Source organism: Puntigrus tetrazona, chromosome 14 (assembly GCF_018831695.1).
Source record: "Puntigrus tetrazona isolate hp1 chromosome 14, ASM1883169v1, whole genome shotgun sequence".
Classification (NCBI taxonomy): domain Eukaryota; kingdom Metazoa; phylum Chordata; class Actinopteri; order Cypriniformes; family Cyprinidae; genus Puntigrus; species Puntigrus tetrazona.
This window is the reverse complement of record NC_056712.1, coordinates 16123646-16145711: the sequence shown is the minus strand read 5'-3', so window position 1 is coordinate 16145711 and position 22066 is coordinate 16123646. Positions and strand designations below refer to the sequence as shown.

The 22066-nt window shown below is 40.2% G+C and overlaps 1 protein-coding gene across 1 annotated transcript in view; it reads right to left on the bottom strand.

Annotated features, from left to right (window-relative positions):
• Positions 1-20118, bottom strand: part of gpc4 (glypican 4) — a 33952-nt gene extending 13834 nt beyond the window's left edge. Inside the window, exon 1 of the mRNA XM_043256828.1 lies at positions 19351-20118. Coding sequence (XP_043112763.1) covers positions 19351-19504 — 154 coding nt within the window. The 5' untranslated portion in view covers positions 19505-20118. The remainder of the gene's footprint in view (positions 1-19350) is intronic.
• Between the last annotated feature and the right edge of the window lie 1948 nt (positions 20119-22066).

The following is a 22066-nucleotide window of genomic DNA, read 5'->3' as shown; positions in this document are numbered from 1 at the left end:
AGACCCTGTGGACGCATGTTTCAGCAGTTGTAAGGGAACCTGGGCTTTCTTCGGGATTCGCCCCGTCAGAAAACAAGTCTGCTCTGCGGTCGTCGAGTGAACGGCACAGATGGACAGCGAACGGCTGGATTAAACAAGGAGTCACATTAACATGGGGAGTGTGAGCAGGGCGGACTGAAGTCGCAGCTGCAATAATGTTTTGTTTTTCTTTCTTTTTTTAATGCGGTTGTTGGAATTCAAGAGAACACAAGGGTCCTTTCAGTGGACTGGACTCCGACCGGCGGTTTGGCTACCCATGCTGCTGTTCAGCGAGACCGGCCACTCAGAAGAGCGCACTGCACACTGATGAGAGAGCCCCGCTCTCAGGCCATTTCTCAATGCGAATGCGCATTTAGCTCTGTGCGTTTCATATTTATTCATTGAAATTCAGATGGTTTTGAAGGCCGCTGTGTTCCTGTGAGGGATAAATCGGGGCACAAAAACAATCAGAAAAGATTGCGACCCTTCATTAGGATGTCTCATGAATATTAATTAGGTGACAGTGCTCATCCACTAAGTGACTTATTGAAAAACAGATTAGCGCCATTCAATAGATAGATCTATTGCATGAAAGCAATGGTCTAAACAGTATAATGATTTCAATTTTTTCAAAAAAAAAAACAAAAAAACCAAATGGGAGAGAACTTAGCCAATTTGTAAAGAATGGCTAGATATAACGGCTGTATGTAGTTATAATGGTTGACAAAACTTGGGTTTACTCATGCACACTGCTACGTGTCTGTAACGGGCGCAGTGTATTTTGTCATGTGCACTACGATATCTGTGACAACTCGTATCGGAGCATCTGCTGAACACATCGGCGTGGGTGAAAAGCGAGGAGCTGTTGAGAGCTTACAAATAATCACCATCTCACCAAATATCCAAGAGGAATTGTCACTGACCACTGCCAGGGCTTGTTTTACACAGGCGGAGTAGTAAGGAGAGGCAGCTTGTGTTTATGTGCATGGACATGGTCTGCTTTTATTTTAATAAACATCAGAGGTATTCACTGGGGTGCCAAAAGCCTTAATCAATCCTGCATTTAAGTAAAAAATAAATACAGAGAAAGAGCAGCACCTTCACCCTGCCGCGGATCCCAGACCAGCCGTACCCCTCAACTCCACTGGGAGCCCGTCCAAATCACTCACTCACTTTCACACACTTGGCATCAAGTACATACAAGACCTGTACATCATATCTCAGCCCAACAGACAGCTCTTTGTATATGAGCATTTGGAGAGAGAGCACCTAACCTGAAAGAGCAAAGCAAATATTCTAGTAAAAACACGGAAAAATGGGACCAAATTTAAAGGTTGTGCAAATTAATGAACAGGGAAAACAATTCCGAACCTTTGACCATTTCATTACAGACCATTAACTAATCAAAACAATCAACGCAGGGGAAAACGTGTTTTCAGTAAACTACGCATAAAAAAAAAATACAGCCTTTAAAATTTAAAAGTGTATGATTTCTGGGCCACTTGCTGCACTAAAGGTCACTGGTAGAGCCAAAAGTAGACACATCAGCCTGCTAAAACAAAGTCACCATATTTCACGTTTTACTCAATAGGTTTATAATCGATATGTCCATCTTTTGAGAGTCCAAGTCAATACGAAGCATGCACAGGCTAATCTTGGCCGACACATGCAAAAGGGAGGCTTCTGTGATTTCATGTTGCTTTGACGCAAGGCCAAACTTTTTGACAGCAATAAGATCCATTTCCGTGTGATCCTTAGGAGTAAACCACCTGACTATAAATCTGAAAAAGAGATTTGTTATTGCTGTCTCCAATAAGTCACTTCCTGTTGCTGTTCTGGAGTCCCAAGAACATTCTGTTTTGCTGAAGGATGAAGGGATGGAAATTGCCCGGTGGACAAAACCCAGATTAGTCCTGATATCCCCCCTCCTTCTTTTCCCATCTCTCGTTCTTCCCCGGCCCCAGACAGACTTCAGCCCCCATAACCTCATGCTGCTAGCCAGCAGGCTTAACCACAGAGGTCAGAGGTTAACAGCCACTCCTCTGAGACAGGCCATGCACTGTGACCCTGCTAGGGACTGACCAGCAGACCCACCACCCACACATATCACACACACACACACACACTCCGAGTCAGAAGTCATAAATTCTCTGGAGGATTATTTCAGGCCTGCCGTCACTATAAATCGCTCTGGCCACCACATCAACATGCTGTTGCCAAAAGAAACAGAGTAATGGGCTTCCCTGTTGTCTGCCTAATAAGACGCATGCGGCAACTTCCGCACGAGTGTCATAAACACAGTCGCTTCTGCGTAGAACCACCACATCAGGTGGATATTAGCCGTGGACAATCATCATTCAGCTTCTAATAGGAAAAATAAAATCCTATTATTTTTATAGCCAATTTTGCAGCTACCCCTTCTCAATAGAAGTTCTCAAAAAAAAGAGAAACCAACCTTAGACTTACATTGTTGATGTTTATTGTTGAAGTCTTTTAATATTTACATAACTGTGATTGGTCTTTTTCATGCATTTATTTGCATACTGAATTATATTGGACAAACAACCTTAGGTAGACAGAGTATTTAATTTCCATAAATGAAAACAAAGCTGAGGGATAGTACACTTCAAAGAGCTTTAATATATAGCTGACGCAACAATGGAAAATCCAGGTTTCAAAACTTAAATGTTAAGAGGTTTAAGCTTGTTTACAATGTAAAAAAAAAAAACTTTGTAAACATTTGGAGAACCTACTTTGTAGAATGGAAAAAAAAAATCCATGTTTAAACTTTAGCTATAAGGCGCAAAGATGAAAATTCCTCACATTGATGGGAGACATTCAAAATGGAAGTGATGAGCATGATTCACACACTCCTGTGACCGTTAACAAAACAACATGGCCGACATCCCAACACCAAAGCCATCTTTACACAAGCACAAGCTGCAGTTAACCACAGAAGGAGGTGAACTACTATTTGACGAGAAGCTTTTTTTCCCTGTTGTGGCCTGGGGTTCGAGTAGGCCCGACCCAACAGAATCAGATGTGTTGTTTTGGCTAGATTTCATAAGAGATAGCAACAACAACTTGCAGATGGTGATAAAACATCAAGCCTTGAGGGGAAATGCTCCAAATGAGTATTGCTTAAAACCTTTGTGGAATGAGCGTTTAATGAGTACACTCCCTCCTTTTGGCAGACGACGCTCATGCATTGCTATTAGCTTTGAAATGAGAGCGGTTTAATGGGATGAAAGGCAGAGAGAAAATGAGCGTAGGCATTGCAGACAGATAAGAGCTAGATATTTGATTTCTAAATCATAGACTTTCTATTATACGGTTGTCTCCTTCAAAATGTGCCTTGCATGTTCAGACATGTCCACGCTGATGCACTCTCCTGCTTTTACACCATCTGCATGAAGACAGATCTCAGCACTCCTCTCTTTGTGTGGCCTGAGGCTATCTTTGGACCATCCATCCTTCACTTACAGACTCATGAATACAGGGGTGGAGGAAGGAGAGCTTTCACAACGTCTCCCTTCTCTGAATGGACAAGCGCCTTGATATCAACAAGTGGGAAATCATGCAACAGCTCTAAAGCATTACGAAGCACACAAAACATTCACTGAGAGTTACAGGGCTTTACAAAAACAACAAGAGCCAGAAAAGAGTTTTATATTTCTAGAGGCACTCTTGGTAGTCACTAGCACTGGATGATAGTGTGTTTCCACAATATATTTGTTGGCAATATAAAAATAAAGCAACATTATGAGTATCATGATGCATTATGCATTTTTATTTTACCATTTAGTTTCCAAAAGTGCATTTTATTGCACAAGCCTGATGCAATTAAATAGTACTTAGGAATGGACAATAGTTTCTTTTGTTGAATCTTCAACAAAATGGTTAGATAATGATTTTTAATTTTAAAAGTCACAAACTACGAAATTCAAACAACTTATTTAAATTGCATTATGGAACTATTTGTTTGCAATAAATGTATATGCGGACATGAATGAGATGCACATTTTATAAAAAGAAATAAATAGATGGCTCTGAATAAATACTGTTAAACAGGAAAAAAATAGCAAATATAAATGCAAATAAAATCACAGCTTTTTACTCCAATGAAAAAAAAATAACAGACCAATTTAGACCTTTTGTTTTAGCTATGTCACCCAATTTCTGTTACAAAAAAATCTAGCCTTAAAATGTAAACACTTCACTCAGCAAGTATATGCGCCCATGACTGGCGTCTTGTTCATGAGGAAACAGCTGGCGCTCTCTATTAATAGAGCTGTACAGAAGGTAAAGATACAACTCCTCAGGTTTTCATTGTGCGGTTCCCACCGCAATGGGAGTGTATTCAAACGGGAAAACTGTAACAGGAACCCATTATTACAGAGCAACTGCTCATATGGCGGTAATAAAGAGGGGAATTACTTTCTCTTTCTCTCCAAATCCAATCCAGCATCTCTCAAACACGGCCATGACAAGTTTACAACACTATTGCCAGCACAATGATGCCTTTCAGAGACTCGCAATAAATGTAGGAAGGCTAAATGGAAATGACAGCAGAGCTGGCCGGTGTGTACGATCACTAAACAAAATGGTGGATGATGTCAAGGGGGTCGTTTTATGGCACTTGGAGTGAAGCACTGAGAAAAACAGGCCTCAGTAAGGAGGCACTTAACGCTTGCATGTAGGCCATATTGTCCTGTAACATTCACTAGATTTAATGAGACAAGCTTTTATTCGCTCAATGTCAGGTCTAAATGACTACCTTTTTCCATTCTTGACAACATTATACACTTTTGCATTTTTTTTTGATCATTTTAGTAACATTTGTCAATTTTCTTTTCTTTTTTTCCAGGACACCAGGCAGTTTTTGCTATTGTACCTGCAATCAAAGCTGGCATGTATGATTATTGTTGTATGCTAAAATAAAATACTCATATGCAGCTTAATGCTTCAACTAAAAGCAAACAATGTATAGACAGATTACCTGGATAAGATTCTCTTAAAGTATGAAAAAACGTTGCAGTTTTAATACCCGGGTCAACCAATGACATTCTTTTGAGAGGAAACCATTAAAAGAAACCTGTAAATGTACCTGCAAATTCTAATATGTCAGTGAGATTAGAAGCTAATATAGATTAGTTTGTACATTTTTGTCAGCCAATCTATTAAAAAGAAAACTTACTTGAAATAACCCCTGATTATTTTAGGTAAATATTTCAATAACTTTTTGTTAATTCTTTGATGAAAACAAACAGCAATAATAATAACAACAACTATTATTATTAACCTCTCTTTTTGCTAATATTTAAATATTAGTATGTTAATAGTTCTCACCATTAATACGAATAATTAGTCAAATGATTAATCAAATCAAAATAATTTTTGCTTACATGTGTAATGTGTATATTTATCGTGTATATTTATAAATACACAGACATGCATGTATATATTGAAAAATGTTATGTTTATTTATTAACTAATATAAAACATTATTAATATAAATATACATGTAAATATTTTCTGAATATATGATGTATGTGTGTGTGTGTATATATGTATAACAGTACATAGACATATTTAAGCAATTTTTTTTTTTTTGGATTAATCATTTGAGAGCTATAATATGTTATTAGTATTAGCATTATGGTAGTCCCATTTATACATTTATTTACTTATGTTCATCAATTCACAAAGTTCCCTTACAAAATCTCCTTTTGGGAAACCTAGTATAAACATAAGCAGCCATATGTTAATACACTGCAATCATAACTATGATCCATTCAGAATGACCCACTTTTTCCACAAATGAACTTGATGAACCTTAGAATTTGTCCACATAGCAGATGAATCTCTGATTCAAAAGAGCAAAGAAAATCCTGTTTTCCCCGAACAGGCCAGTGCACTCATGTGTGTTCTGTTAAAGCAGCTAACGGCGGTGGTAATGTGAAGGGAGCGATTCAGAGACTGTGCTCAAGGACACATTCCTCAGGTCTAACACTATGAAAACATTAGCAAAAAAAACTCACTTCACAGGTCTGTTGACCTACAATTAGAGTGATGTTTTTCTAATCCAGCCGCCCTTTCCATTTCTGATATATCCTCCTCCTGCTCCACGGAGAACATTGACTATTACCTGATCCTCTGAGGCCACATTCCCAGGTTATACTGCTGATACAAATCTGGGCATTTTTCATAGTAGGTTGTTTACTGGTTGATCCATCCTCGGAGGTCACTTTGTTCGTAATGAGTGCTGCTAATCCCTTTTGCTATTTATTCTAGAGTTACAAGCGATATTCTCCAAGCAACGTCTCTCTGCAGCCCCATGGGGCAAGTGTCACATTAATGAGGAATAAGTTAACGAGGAGGATATCCCACGCCAAGTGGCCCAACTGACACTCGTGCAGGGCAGGAAACCCCGTTACAATACAGTACAGTCCAGCCAAGCGGGGGACACACAGGCTTGTGTCCGGTAAGGCCGAAATAAAGGAAGCAACACACTGAGTGATTAGACAAAACAAAACCATTGGCAGATTACTGTTTGGCCCAAATGATTAATTCAGATTCATGACAAGACAACAAGTTTAGACTTTTCCCTCACCTTCAAATTGTTAATGGTTAATTAATGGTTTAACAAAGGTAATTGTGTAGTCAGGTATGTGACTAATTTTACACGTCCGTGATTTTTTAAGCAACGCATCAATGCATAACGGAAACTTCACCCAAACATGAAAATTCTTCCTAACACAAATTAAGATGGAATCTGAGAGCTTTCTGACCCTCTATAGACAGCCATGCAACTGGCACATTCAAACACCAAAAAGGACATCAGAGGATGTCTTCTGAGGATACGTCTTTCAAGTTTGAATCAACATGAGGGCAAGTAATTAAAATGACTTAATTTTAAATAACCTTGCAGCAAATCAAAGTTGGCATGATCAGTTGACCTTGTTCGTCAATTATTTAGTGTATTTTACCAGTTATTTAGTGCTTTTTTTTAATTCAACTGACTTTAAGCTTGCATCGTCTTGCATGTCTTCCATTTCTGCTACAACTTAAAAAATATTAATATTCCTTACAGTATCTTATTCAAGTATCTTAAGTTCATAAAAATGGCTTTCGAATTATGCATAAAATTAGTCTGAGATGAATGACATTATGCTGCACTGAAGGATGTGCTAACATACAAAAAATATTTCATGTCAACTACCCTTGTTTCAGTAGAAACATCTTAGAAAGAGTTACAGTCAGCGCTACCTACATCTGGTTGCACTCTGAACTCCCATAAATCACATCCAAAAAAGATTTAGACCCACAGAAATGTTTAAATCCACTTCTTGCTGAGCTCTTCATTCAAATCATATAAAACAAGCACTCAAAGTTCGCTTTGAAATGGTTCAGAGATTAGGAATTTCAGCTGAGGAGAATTAGAGTTGAAGACACATGGCAGTCTGCCACACGGCCAAGAAAAGCATGTGTGCGAAATGATGCTTCCTTAAATTAATCAAGGATTAAAATCTCACACACAAAGCTGTCAAAACACCAAACCACCAACATTTTCTTTTCAGATGGCACGTGGGTTAATGAAGAGGAAATAAATGCGCAAAAAATCAAATCAAAAGTCAAGATCCCGATCGCAGCCTACCGAGTCGTAACGCTTGACTTTTAATCACAGGCTTATGAGTCTAGACGTTTGTGTGATCATTAACCAGGCTAAGAGCGCAGCATTTAAACCATCTCCTGGTCTTCTGTGGTGCACTTAGGCACAAAGCAACATCAAGACTACACAAAACACAAACCAGATGTAAAGTATGATGCTGGGCAGGGAGCCTTAATACCACGTAAATCCTCAAAACCCTGAATCGGTGCAGTGAGACACACATATGTTAGATTGATGTACACACTTGAGCGATCACCCACAAGCTCTCATCCTTTTGTACCAGTCAATCTCTGATTGCTAAACCAGAGCAGGGCCTCTAGCCAATTAAAACTCCCCACTGGTAAGCATTCCAAAAGGCTGCCATCCATGAACATTTACCCAGAAGTCCCTGGGGAGATTCCACAACATCGCTCCGGCCTCTCACTCCGTGTCTGTCTCCTTCTCCCGCCCCAGCGTGCCGTCTCCAGCTTTGTCTCCACTCACAAAAGCTCCCTGCCTACACCACTTCCCAGGTCACCTCATTGTGAATCATTTAACTTGGACTGGCTCTTTCACAGACACATTAAAAGTCAGGACGCTGCATGTTTGGAGTTTAACAGGAAGAATCGACGAACCTCTGTTGTTCATTAGTGATATAGTCCTTTCATGAATGTCGGAGTGTGAAGTTTCTCATTCAAACTTCATGGCATTCAGTTAATGACCGAACAGGGTCAGATCTCATGGACGAAGCTAGACAAGCACGTCATGAATAGATCGTGATCAATGCACTGATTTCAGAAAAGCATTAAATACTGGTTTGACTGCAGATCAAAATGTTTTGATGCCACGATTTCTAAAAGGTTGATAGCCTAATTCTTCATGTTTTGAAGGACATTACTTTATTGACAGAAATCATATACGTCTATATAGAAATTATATAATTATATACTTATATAAGTCAGTTGAAAGTTCAGTCTTATCTGACAACCCTTCAATCTCTGAATCACTGAAATGAAGATATACACCCACATCCCTAACATATTACTAAAGTGTAAAAAAAAAAAAAAAAAAAAACAACCTTAATGGCTCAAATATATGTATTAAAAATTAAAGAATACTCTTTACAAGATTATATTTATTATCTGCTATGAATCACTAGTGGCTTAATTTCTTTCATTTTTGTTGAAAAACAGGCAACATTATAACTTCAGCCATTACGATACTTGAGTACTGATAAAATTCCATTTTTCATGCATGAAATACTGGAGAATGTAGTTGATTCATCTCATTATGGAGCCGAGCACAAGACGTGGTGAAGGAGTGGACACACCGGCTCCACTAAAATGGAGCAAAGTTCAGTTGGAAGCAATTACACACCCCCAACCAATACCTCCAGCTAGAAATACAATAAAAGACAAATTACAATGAGCCTGCACGTAAGCATAGACACTGACAGCCTGGAATGCACCGTTTATTTACCCATGAGGAAAAAGGGGGCAAAAGGTACAGGCCAGGAAGAGACGAGAAGGAAGAGGGGGTTGAAAAAGAGAAGAAAAAACATGTGAAAAGCTGATGACACAGCTCACTCTGATGCTACAACGAAGGAATCCTCAAACCCTCTCCAAAAATGAACATCTGTGCACATGTTTGCATGAGGACACACACAGATGGATGACAGCGGAGAGGTTAGCAGGGGGTGGGAAGATCCAACGTGAGAAACTGCAGGCCTGGCTGAGCAGTGACAATACATACATCACCTAAAATAATCAGTCAAATGGTAACAAACGCTCTGGGGGATTGAAGGAAACTCACTTTCCCCCTCAAACGGCAACAGTCCCAAACCAAAAGTTATGCTAAGAAGTAAACATAGGATAATGCACATCATCAAAATGTAATAAACTATGCTTGCTGCCCCTCCCAAGCACATCTTTTCTTGAAATTCTTCATTACAATATGGAATAAAAGAGCTTTAGATTAGTTGCTACGTAACAAAAACAAACAGCACAAGTGTGCTTTCACTGCGCGATGTGCTTCAGTTGTCTATTGTTAGTGATTAAAGCTTAACTGAATATAGTGGCAAATAATAGAAATATTTAGCTTGAATAGAGTGGTGACTGGCTGTTAATTAACAAGAAAAAAAATAAATTATGCTCTGAACATACGGCACACAAACCTATTAAAAAGCCACTGCTTCTTTCAACTTCCTTTTAACATTCAAACAGCATAAAGTTTAAGCGGAACGCATATGTACATGTATAAAAATAGTCACCAGTAGAATATTTCCCACACAACTCAACTCCCTCTGTATATTTCTCTCTGTCTGCATCTCATACAGTACAGAACGAAGCAACAGAGAGCTCTTTAACTTCAAACAACGTAGAAGATCCACACAAACAACCTGAGGTTCAAAAGGGGGCTATATCTAGGTCAAAGCATGTCTTGTTTGGAAATTTTGAAAGCCCACCATAAGCCGCATATGACCGAAACCACAAACACCCTCACTGCACTCACTCCAATTCTAGATCCCCTTTCATTTTCACACTTATATTCCTCCTGACTCTCAAAATCCGATTTTTAAAAACAAAACATCTACTTAACCTTCAGCATATGAAAGGTTTTAACGCAGGAGCGCTAAATCTTATCCCCTTTGGTAAAGCAAAGCAGTGGACGCCCGAGAGCCGTTCTCTGACAGTGTTTATAACCGACATCTAAGAGTGGCTGAAATCCACCAGATGTCGAAACTGACGGACAAGCATCGAGGTAATGCGCAAGCTGTGTGTTAGAAAGAAAGAAGAGGGGATGGTGAAAGAGAGAGAGAAAAAGAGGGGCCCACGGGCAGGATGAGGTCAGGCCAAAGATCATATTTCCAAGTCCTCAAAGCTACAACACTGCAACAATGATTCTGATATACCTGTTGGGTTTAGGAAACTGGATAGCCGTGAAGTTGGTGGGAAGAGCGGCGGCAATAAGCGATTGTAGCGGGAGTAAACCTACACCGGGATAAACTTACTATGCTTTTGACTGACATCTCGACCATCTAGGATATTATATATGGACAGGAAGGTCAATAAATCATCTAATAAGAGGATCTTCTGCTCTCAAAGAGTGAAAGGAGATCAAATGTGGCCATTTTGAGGTTTTCAGGCCGGTCCTCCATTTTGTTTTTGTGAAATCATCGCTATGAATTCGCCCCACCTCAAAAACGTTCGTCCAGGGTCTGTCTGAGTGACTTGTGGCAAACTAAACAGTCATAGTCGAGTAGGGAAAAAAAAACACTTAAACACTGGAGCCAGAGGTGGGCCCGGAGCCGAGGCATTTGGTTTTGATGACCGCTTTAAGAGTTCCCATCACCTCGTCAGTTAAATTGACGGAGGTCTGTGAGGGAGCTCTTTAACCGCCTCCGCCCGTCTGCCCGAACACATTCCCTCCAAAGGCTTTTTTTACACATGCATGAGGTGCAGAATTAGGTAATCGAACGGGCTGAAACGAGCCCTGGGCTGAGAGAGGCTCATCAGGGGGAGTCTTGATGTTGGCCGTGGGAGTAATTAGCAGGGATTACAGGAAATCTGGAACATTCCCAGAGTGGAGGGCTTCTGCCCAAAACCCAGATGAGCCCCTGGCCTACATCTCTCGGCGCTCAAAACAGCCACAAATGATTGTGAGAGGCAGGAGAAAAACCACAGTCATAATAAAGTTGTAATTATCATTACTGCTTTACATTAAGGCTGTTATGCTACAATCATATCACATTTCTGTAACGCTTTACAACTGAAGTACAATTTGTTAACATTAATGCGTTTGCTCTGTTAGTTAATGATATAATACATTCACTGCGTTTATAAATATTTTTACATAGTCAAATACATTTTAAACATTAAACTGCATAACTGAACATTAAAGTATTATGAATTAAGATTAAATTGTTAGTTCATAACAATGCATTTACTAATGTTAATGAATTAAACTCTATTCCAAAGTGTCACCAGCCTAGTATTTATTTCTATGGGCATTCATATTGTTTTGTTTCATGATGACTTTTAATAGCCAAAGTTTAGGGTAGTTAGAGAGGGTTTTTTAATATTTTTGACAGAGACCTCTTATGGCCACTGCATTTATTTGATCAATTACAATAAAAATTTTGTAATATTATGAAATACGTTTCATTGGAATATATTTTAAAATAGAATTCTTGGTAGCAAAGCTGAATGTTCAGCATAATATCTCAAGTCTTGTGTCACATGATTCTTCAGAAATCATTCTAATATGCTGATTTGCTTAAATATTTATTATCAATGTGGTACAGTTGTGCTGCTTAATATTTCTGAAGGACCCATGATACACTGTTCTTCAGGATACTTTGATTAATAAAAAAAGAACATTTTAATCACATTTTTGTCACTATTAATCGATTTAAAGCCTCCTTGCTAAATAAAACTTTTTTTTCTTTAAAAAATAAATCTTACTGACCCTTTCAACAATAGCGGACCACACTGTGATGTACTTGCATGCACCAAGTAGTTTTACATAGAAACACAAGAAGAGAAAGCAGAGCACACTACATTTATGTTAAACCTCTAGAATTTCTCAGTAGGTTATATTTATGCAGCTTCATGCAGAATTTATGAAGCAAGCAACACACTTTGGGAGAAGATCGCTGAGCCCTGCTCACAGCTGAAGGACCAACACCAATGTGACTGAAACCAGTGAAAGGAGAGGGAAAAAAAAAAAAAAAAAAAAAGACACCACCTCTCAAATAACACACCGAGGAATGAGGTTAGGGGAATGTCCCAGAGGAGATCTGTATCCAGAGATCAAGACTCTAGTCAGTATCTGCTCAAAAACTCCAGCACATATCATCCATGCTAATGCCTGATAACAAAGCCATGGGAGGAAGGGTTTGAGCAAACAGCAGCCTTTGCTGTAGCAGTCTGTTTTGGTATTAAAATCATCTGGAAAGCTTCCCACACACAGAGGAGATAGGGAGGTGAAAAGAGTGGGACAAATGAAAGGAACCGGGGGATAACACTTGGACAAGACTAGAAATCCAGGATGGATGAAACGGCGCATGGAGAAGGAGAGAGGGGGTAGAAAAAAACAGTGTAGAAAAGCTGCTTCGGCACAAACACTTCCTACAAAGCTGTCCCTATCCAGCGGGATGCGAGAGAACAGGAACAGACCCACCGGCCAAGTTTGGGGGCCCAGGGAGTGTCGATTTAACAGCATGCAAATGGGAAGTGTTAACAAGGAACTTCAGTGGCAGCCTGTATCTGCCTTCAAGTGTGGAAAGCCACAAACACAGGGCCAGATTTTACACAGCACCCATCAGACATCACTCCGTACTGTGCCAGATTTACTCAGGGAAAACCACAAACTACACTAACAATGTCACAAGAGACACACGTCTTGGGCCAAGGATGTGTGGGGCTTTTTTCTTCATGTCTGTGCACATCTGCCCCCATTCGGAGTGTACAAATGACTCAGGGTGAGTCATCTGTATGAGCCCACGAATCCCGCCCCGGGCCACATTTCGGAGCGTTCCTCACATTCCCCACTAGCGGGTCACACGCTCTCGCTCAATCAAACACGGTGGCAGCTCCTCTTAGTAACATGTTAAGTTGCCTCTCACTGCCGCCCTTCTTCTGTCAGTCAAAACTCCCTCCTCTTTCATTCAACGGTCAGTCAATCCTCTGTTGAAGATCCTCCGGCTGAGTCTTTGTTGCCGCTCCTGGATCTAAGGTCCTAGTGAGGAGGTCTTGGTGGTCCCCTGTGGAATGCGCTAAGGAGGGGGCAGACTTGGGCTAAAAGGAGGTGTCCCATTGTTCCCACACACTGCAGTTACCCCCCACCAGGCTGTCGCCCTCGGGGGTTTTTTGGAGGGGGAAGCAGAGGAAGAGCAAAAAAGACTTTCTCCATACCTTTTCCTTATAGTCCATAAGTCACAGATCATAATAAGAACATGGAAGTAACCCGGAATCAGTAGTGCATCTAGGAATTATTTTGGTACAACCTCATGAAAAAAAAAAAAAACTTTTATATGAAGTAGCAATTACATGATTTTCAGAAAAAACAACAAAAATGACATAAGCAGATCGTTCAAAAATGTACCAATGAGGTTGTATGACTTCTTATGAATCAGCCACCAAAATGCCAAAAGCTAAAATAGTTATGAGTTATCATGAGTGTGTGATTTCCAGATCGCATGGCACTACAACGTTCTCCTCCCGCCTGCCCTTTACCAAACACTGCTCGGTTCTCATTCACTAGACCACTTCCTCCTGATAGCCAAACTCAATTACAGGCAGTTATCCACTGGGCTCAGGTCACTGAGAGCACAGCGCTTCAGTCTCTCTCACAGCAGAGCAAACATGCAGCGCAAACCCCTCTGACCATCTACAGGCTGCTTAATAGTTCACATTTCAAACAGCAGAGTCCATGTGTTGCAGAGTGACATGGGACAAATTATTTTAAAGACTTTTGACTGTTTCAGTAAGATTATTACAGAAGCTATTTTACACTCTTATTTGACATTAGTACATTTAAAAATGAATGTCACTGCTTGGTTATTTAAGCAAATGTTGGAAAATTAAAAAAAGTGAAATTACACTATAAACATTAATAATAATACTTGTATTAAGCAAGGATGCTTTAAATTAAGCAGAAGTGACAGTCAACATTTACAACAAAGTAAAGATTTCTATTTTTAATAAATGCAGTTCTTTTGAACTTCCTATGAATCTTACGTCGTCCTATCAATATTGACAGGAAATGTTTTTTGAGCAGCAAACCAGCATATCACACTGATTTCTGAAGTATAATGTGACATTGAAGACTGCCGTTACAATGCAAAAAAAATTAAATCTGTGCTACACCACAGGAATAAATTACATTTTGCAATACATTAACATAGAACAGTTATTTTTAATTGTAATCTCAAGTACAAGGACGTTAATGTGCATAGTCATTGTAAGTCCATTAATTCACAAAATAATGCGCCATTTTCACTGTCACAGTACAGTAAGATCTAATTTAATGGGTGACATCTGCCCTGATAATAGTACAAACAGCTGCCAAAAGTGACAACAAACACGATTTGTTCTTTAATTATCGCACTTGAGTGATTTTCCTCCTATTAGCTGGAACGGTGGGGAGGGAGCTTGCATGCTCTGATCTGACACAGTGACATACAAGGGTCTCATTAACACGGCATAATGAACTTCTTACTGGCATGATCACCATCTTGTGACTCTCATCCCATCTGACTGTCAGTGGAAACAGTTTTACATTTGTTTACATTTTACAGCTGAATTGCATCTAATTTACAATCTTATCTGTAATGCGCTAACTGCATACCCAAAGCTCCATAATGAATTTAGAATTTATTTTTTACCCCAAAAAACAAGAGTTAAGAGTTCAGCAATTCTATTGGTAAAGTTGAAACATGATCAAATTAGCTAAAGTATTTAATAAACACTAGAAAAGGGTAGGACTACTTTCACTGCGCTCACAGATTCAGCGTTGACCTGCTTATCTACGATGTGACACAATTTTTTAAACTCTATATCAAAGTGAAAATACAAGGCAAGCAATAAAAAGATGACTGGCCTGCAAAAGCAAATCCATTACGTTGATGCATGCAAGCTACGGGCCAAAGATTAAGTACGTCCAATTCAGATCTGATCTGTACAATATCAAGAGGCCAGCGAGGTGAAGTCATCGCTGTTCCGAGTCTCATAATGTACTGAAGTAATTAAGAGCGGGATGAATCTTTCAGGAGAAAAGGGGAGGAAAAATGCTTGATCTTTGCCATTGTCCATACCTGAGGCATGACATAAGAGCAAACTGCCAACGTAAAGCAAAGCAGATTTCTCCAGAGCAGGGAAAAGCATTCTGCTGGATCGCTATGAGGAGCTGTTGACAAGGCGAGATAGAGATCTGGTCAGCATTTACCACCCCTCCTCTGAAACTTTTGAAGATGGGCCGCCAGCCACTGGATGGGAGGCACTTGACACATGTGTTTTACGACATCTAGGCCAATCAAATCATCATAAGAAGGCCAGGAGTTACTTTCGGTGGATTGGAGGATACGGGCGGTTTAGTCCTCAGCGGGGAACTATGTACTTCACAGCTTAAAGAACTATGAAGCTTCCTAAGGTGCAATAATCCACAGTCCTCTCAAACTAAGAGGATCCACAGAGGCAAACCATGAAGAATGATCTTACCTCTGCTTAACCAAATACTCCCTGCTCTCAAAATCTCCTTATAAAACCACGCTTATCCAGCAGAGAAGCGCACAGCTTCTAACACCAATTTCACACCACAAACTCCACCTGAGTACAGCTAGTACAGCTTAGTTAACGTGTAGATCTCAGCTAACTTAGGGGTCCAAAATATGATAACCATAAAACGTTTACGTAAAAAAGTGCCATTTCACTCTTGCTTTTAAAGACAATTAGCTTTTCAAATATTTAGCTTTAAGGGTCAAGGGTTATACTGAAGTATTTAAGTAACCCAACATCATTCATTAACCACATCTGTTGAAAAAATAGCTTGAGGCTGTAAGAGGAAAGATTTTAAAAGGGCTCGTTCCAAACCTGTATGCACTACTTTATATAAAAATAATATTTTTTAAAAAGTTGACAATACAGTGAAAGTCACTGAACAAATATTCTTAAGTGAAACAACATGAATAATATGAAAGCGCATAAATCAAGTGAACAACATGAAAGTGAAGAATGGAAATTTCAGTGTATTACCCCTTTTATAAAAAGAATTTCTGACTAACATTTAAAGACATAAACAGCCTTACAAAAGGGCCTTTGATTGAAATGTGTGATAATGGTAATCAAATTAACTCCTCAGTTTAGTTTTACTTCCATATAACGTCCATATATGAATCCTTCACAAACAAGTTAGAAAGTTTAATCTTCTTTCCACTGCAAAAAACACTCGCGGCTGTAGGAAATCTTGCCGTGTTGGATGCCGTGCCTGCAAAAGCCATAACATTCAAAACTTTTGATTTATGATACTAACAAAAGCAAAACAACATTCAAGCGAACAGGTATTTGAAACGAAACGGCTGGTTCGAATGGCCTTTCTTGACTAGCATGAGTCACACAAACCCTTCTGTGTATAAATAACATAATACCTTTGCAGGAATGTAGAAAAATCGTCATGCACGGGGATGTAATTTTGACAATTTGCCTGATTAGTGCTTTGTGCAAGGCTGGCTCAAAGCACGAGGATGGAACTGTGCTTCGGGACTACAGAAGAATAAAGAAGACATGTTTTGACTACAAGGTGAAGAGGGCCAGCTCTGAAAGCCAGAACCGGGGGCCACTACCAGTTCAATTAGGTTCTCCTGTGGACCATTTTCTCCCTAGCAACAGGAGACATTGTTAAGCCAAAGCAGGGCTTTTTGTGCTTCCTTTTTTGCTTTCTAAGGACCTCCACCCCTCAGCGACAGCAGACCTTGTCACTTTCTCTGTATCAATTATCTCAGTCTCTTATTGACAAAGGCATGCTAACTAAGGTTAGCTTTGCGCAGGGTCCCGACGCATATTGTGCTCCATTGTAAGAGCCACACGCGTACTGCACCCAAACCTAAACGAGCTTTTATAATTCATTCTTTAAAAGGAATCACAACAAAACTAGGGATTTGACATAAAACATGACAAACGCAGGAATGTTGGGGAACACTGAAATGTTTGCATTACAATGACACCTCTGGGAAGACAATGGACCTGTTGGGCTGGTGTAAAGTACAGGGAAAATGAAGGCTCGGTCGTTAGCCTTCACATGCAAGCAGCCTGTTCAAAGAAGAATTCTAGAAATACACTAAATATTATGCAACAATTCATTCCTTAAATTTGACTGAATGTCTAAGACATCTAGTGTACATCACCATCACACATTACAGGTGTTCCCTGCATTACGTGTGCAGTATGTGGCTAAAAGAGACAGAGCAAAGAGCAATGATGAGCTCAGATTGATCAAATCATATGATGTATCAATGCACAGCATTTAACAGTCAATATACGTTTCAGATTGATGTTTTTTCGTCCACTATATGCTTGTAAAAATGACATGTTCTTCATGAACATCTAAGGCTCCATGTAGAACCTTTAACATTCTATGGAACCTTTCAACCGCACAAAAGGCTCTTCACTGTGAAAAAAGTTATTTTTTTAGATCATTAACCAAAAATAATGATTATATGGCATCGCTATATAGAAAAAACAAAAGTTTTGAAACCTTGGGATAGAGCATTGGCAGCTTTCACTTAAAAATGCAAAATCTGTGCATAATACTGTTTGCAGGCCTCTGAACACAATCAAATTGCAATTCTATTGTGGCATGTTTTTGTACATGATGTATTTGCAAACGCTATATGAACTGTCAGATTGTGATGAACTGTTCGAAGAGAAAGCTGTCACACTACTCCACATGGATTCTCCCCCGAACTGCTTCTCTGTGAGATATTTTCACAAGTTAGAGGACATTATATATATATATAGATAGATAGATAGTTTGTATATCTGAGTTGGTCTTTAATAACTAATTTTATACTAATGTGTGAATATCAGAATGGCTGTGATTACCAGAAGCCTCATGCCAACAACAGCACTCTTGCTTATTAGATATTGCTCAACGCTTTATAAAGCATGAGAGTTTCAGATTTTAGACGCAAGAGTTTCTTTGCATCGGTTTATGAATTTGAACGACTCCTCGTAGATATAATGTCTTAAATGCAGAACGCAGAGGAAGGTCTCCTCGACAGGAGAAGTCGGGAAAACTTTCTCTCTTGTTTACGGGTAAATAAGGCAGTGGTGGTTATAACCGTGCCCTGAGGCTGGTTTCACCTCCTCGTTCCAGCCTTGAAGAGGATCTAAAAACTGCGACTTGTTACACCCCCGCCCCCATTCCCGCTCCAGATAAAAATCACCGCATTTACATGAGCATTAGCGCTTCTGAATGACAATCACAGGCCGATGACTGACTCTCGCTTACAATGACAAAGTGCGACACTTTGAAACAAAGCCGGCAGCTGGGGGTGCGGAGGGGAGGGACGACTGGACACTCGCAACTATAGAAATTAAATCACGAGCTGCATCCCGTTTAAAAGATGCAGTAATGCCTACTTACAGTCCGAAGTGCGGGAGCGAACGCGCTAGCCGGCGAAAGCGACTTAAAGGGACAGTACACGCTAAAACATTTTTACTTCTATAACTTCTCTGCGTAACGCAAAAGAAAATGCAGGTAGAATGACAGCCTCGTCGTTCACTGCAATTGCATTAATCTGATTCATTTAAATGCAAACGAACGGTGACCGAGGCTGTCATTCTCCATAATGCCACCTAGTCCCACAAAAGAAAGAAAATAATACAAGTAGGCTACATAACATTAATGAGAACGTGTAGACATTATATTTGTAAAATATATGTTAAAGCAATCCTTTTGAAAAACAATGTGTTAAAAAAAACTGAAAATCAATACGGGGTGTATACAATTTTATACACTTATTTCTTTGAAAAAGTAGAAAAGACATTAGTCGAATCATTTACTTATAACTGTGTATTTACATGACTTGCTGCTTTTTAGCGCCTTGTTGTTCCGATTGCCCAGAAACATTTGATTTCCAAGTGTCACAAACTATTTGGGTTAACAAAATCAGCGCAACTCACCATGGACTCCTTTGTAGGGGACATCGTTGACGTTGAAACCTTTCGAGCTGTAGGCAGTTCTGACTTCATTGCAGTTCTTTACCTTCTGATCAGCCTGAGCCGACGCCGAAAGCGCCAGCGACATGCACACGGCGAACACAACGAACATCTTCATCGCTGGCTGCTTAAGCGCTCGAAACAAAGTAAAAGAAAAATGTAACAAACAAAAAAGTCGAGTCACGAAATCTCTTCGATTCGCACGTCTGGTTTCCTCATGGGGATGCGGGGTCTCTGCTCGACTTCTACCAACCGCTCGGATCTCGCGAACTGGTTTTTCTCGGGCAATAAAAACCGGGCCTCTGAGGAACCGAGAGCGAAACAATCCCGCGGTGTGTAACGAATAAAAAGCGCCCGAAAGCGACAACAAGCGGCGAAGCGCTCGAGACTTTGCGCTCTTCGCGGCGACTTTTTTTTAACGAAAAACCAAAAAGCGAATCTGCGCTACGTCCAGCGCTATGCACGCGCACACATGTTCAACGCCGTGAAGGTAAGGCACTTCTTGACCAGTTTCTTCTTCGGCCGGAGAGTTTCGCGAAGCGGTCTGGCTCTACGGGAGGAGAAGCGAGAAAACTGCGGTGGGGAGAAAAAAAAAGTTTTCGGAAAGTTTTTTCCCCCTCTCGCGCTGGTGTGCAGTCTGGACGCAGAGTGGAAATCGAGGAGTCGCTTGTGCGCGCGGCGAGATCTCAGAGTCAGGACTGCGCGTGCACGCAGCTGAGTTCCGGACAAAGAGAGCTGGCCACGCGAAACACGCGGGGTGGAGCGTGACGCGCGCAGGAGGTTACACTGACTTCTTAGACTATCAACATTTGCAGCCTGCCAGTACATGTTGCTCAAATCATTCTTGAACTGAGTAAATGTTGTGGGGTTTTCTGCGGCATTAATTGACAATGGCACGGTTCACCCATAAATGAACATCATGTTACTCGCCCTCATGTCGTTCCAAACTTTCATTCGTCTATGCAACACAGATTGAGACATTTTTGGTGCTCTCTTACTCTTCACGGACAGCAAAGCAACTGAAATGCTCCTGAAAGTACATCAGTAAAACAGTCCATATGACATCAGTGACTCAGCTTTTACTTTTTGTGCGCAAAGAAAACAAAAATAACAATTCATTCAACAAAACTCGCCGAATTACCGTCTTTCGCCATTTTGAGGAGCACCACACTTGCTTGTTACATAAAAAAACATGCTAAACATAAACAATTCTGATTACATTGCTTATGTTCTGGGGAAAGTGCGCACATGCGTCGTGGTGTTCTCCAAAATGGCAAAAGACTGCGCTCTTCATCACAACCTTTCTTTTTTTTCTTTTTCTTTTACATAAAACAAAAGCAACACGTACACGTTCAGTGTCGTAAATACTTATATGCCATTTTCATCAAGTGAAAATATCAAAGAAGTTTGCTCTGTGGGAGGAGAAGCTAGAAAATATATAATGATAGAAGATCCGTGCTACATCCAGCACTGGGCGCATGTTTAATGTTGTACTTAACCAGTTTCTTTGGTTGAAGAGATCAGTGAAGCAGTTAGCTGATAGATAGATAGATAGATAGATAGATAGATAGATAGATAGATAGATAGATAGATAGATAGATAGATAGATAGATAGATAGATAGATGGTCTCTGTGTACCACAACCATCAATCACAGCTCACAAGAAGAGCTCTAAACATAGGTGAGAACTTAACCTCAGATATGTCTGCATGTCATGAAATGTGACACAGATCTGTAAGGGCTGTGGTGTGGCTAAAGTCCCAATGACAGTCAGGAGGAATGGGAGAGAGAGGCCAGAGGAAACAGAGAGAGAGAGTGAGAGAGACACACGGTGGAATCTCAGCCCTGCTCCCATGATGAGCAACATAACCGAAACATCTCACTTAGATTATGACAGTCCTCAGGGACAGCGGCCCATCTTTCCAACAACGACACAGGCCATAATTATAGCGGTTTTGAACTGTGCATAAGTGTGGTTGTTTTGAAACTCCTGAGACTTGAGCTCTTTCGGAAAGTAAGGATGTTAAACCACAGATATTTTGCTGAACATATATATAGACCCTTCTGTCTGAGTATAACACATAAAAATATAATAATGATGTTTTATGCAATCTTTATATAATAGATGACGGAGTCAGAAAAGGTTCAGACCGCTCCGTATCTATAAGCAATGTCGCCTGATGTTCTCTCAAATGCTTTTCATGTGTAAATGGGGCCTTTATTATACGCAGTGCTTTTTCTTAATCTCGTTCACATTGCTAATCGTTTCGCGTTCGTTGTTAACCTTGGAGCGCATGAGCACAGAGAGCACACTTTGACATGTCTGGATGTGCTAGAGCATGTGCATGTTTCCATGTGTTGTTGTGGCTGTGAGTGTGTGTGTGTGTGTGTATGGTCTAGGGGGGAGCTCTTAGCAAACTGACATTCCGACTATTGTGTCCCCGCATTCCTCAGCCTACCCCATTCATGCTGTGTGACCAAAGCTGAGAAAGCCAGTGGCCAATGAGAACCTGCGGAGGGGTTCTGGGGTCTGTTGATTGTGGATATGAGAGAGTGGACCGGTGTTACACTCAATAGAAAACAAAAGGTGAGAGCTCTTTTTCCCAGAATACTTAGTAGCGGACAGATCCACAGCTATGCGAAGCTAGTGTGCGGTTAAGAATATAAGATCTAATTCATA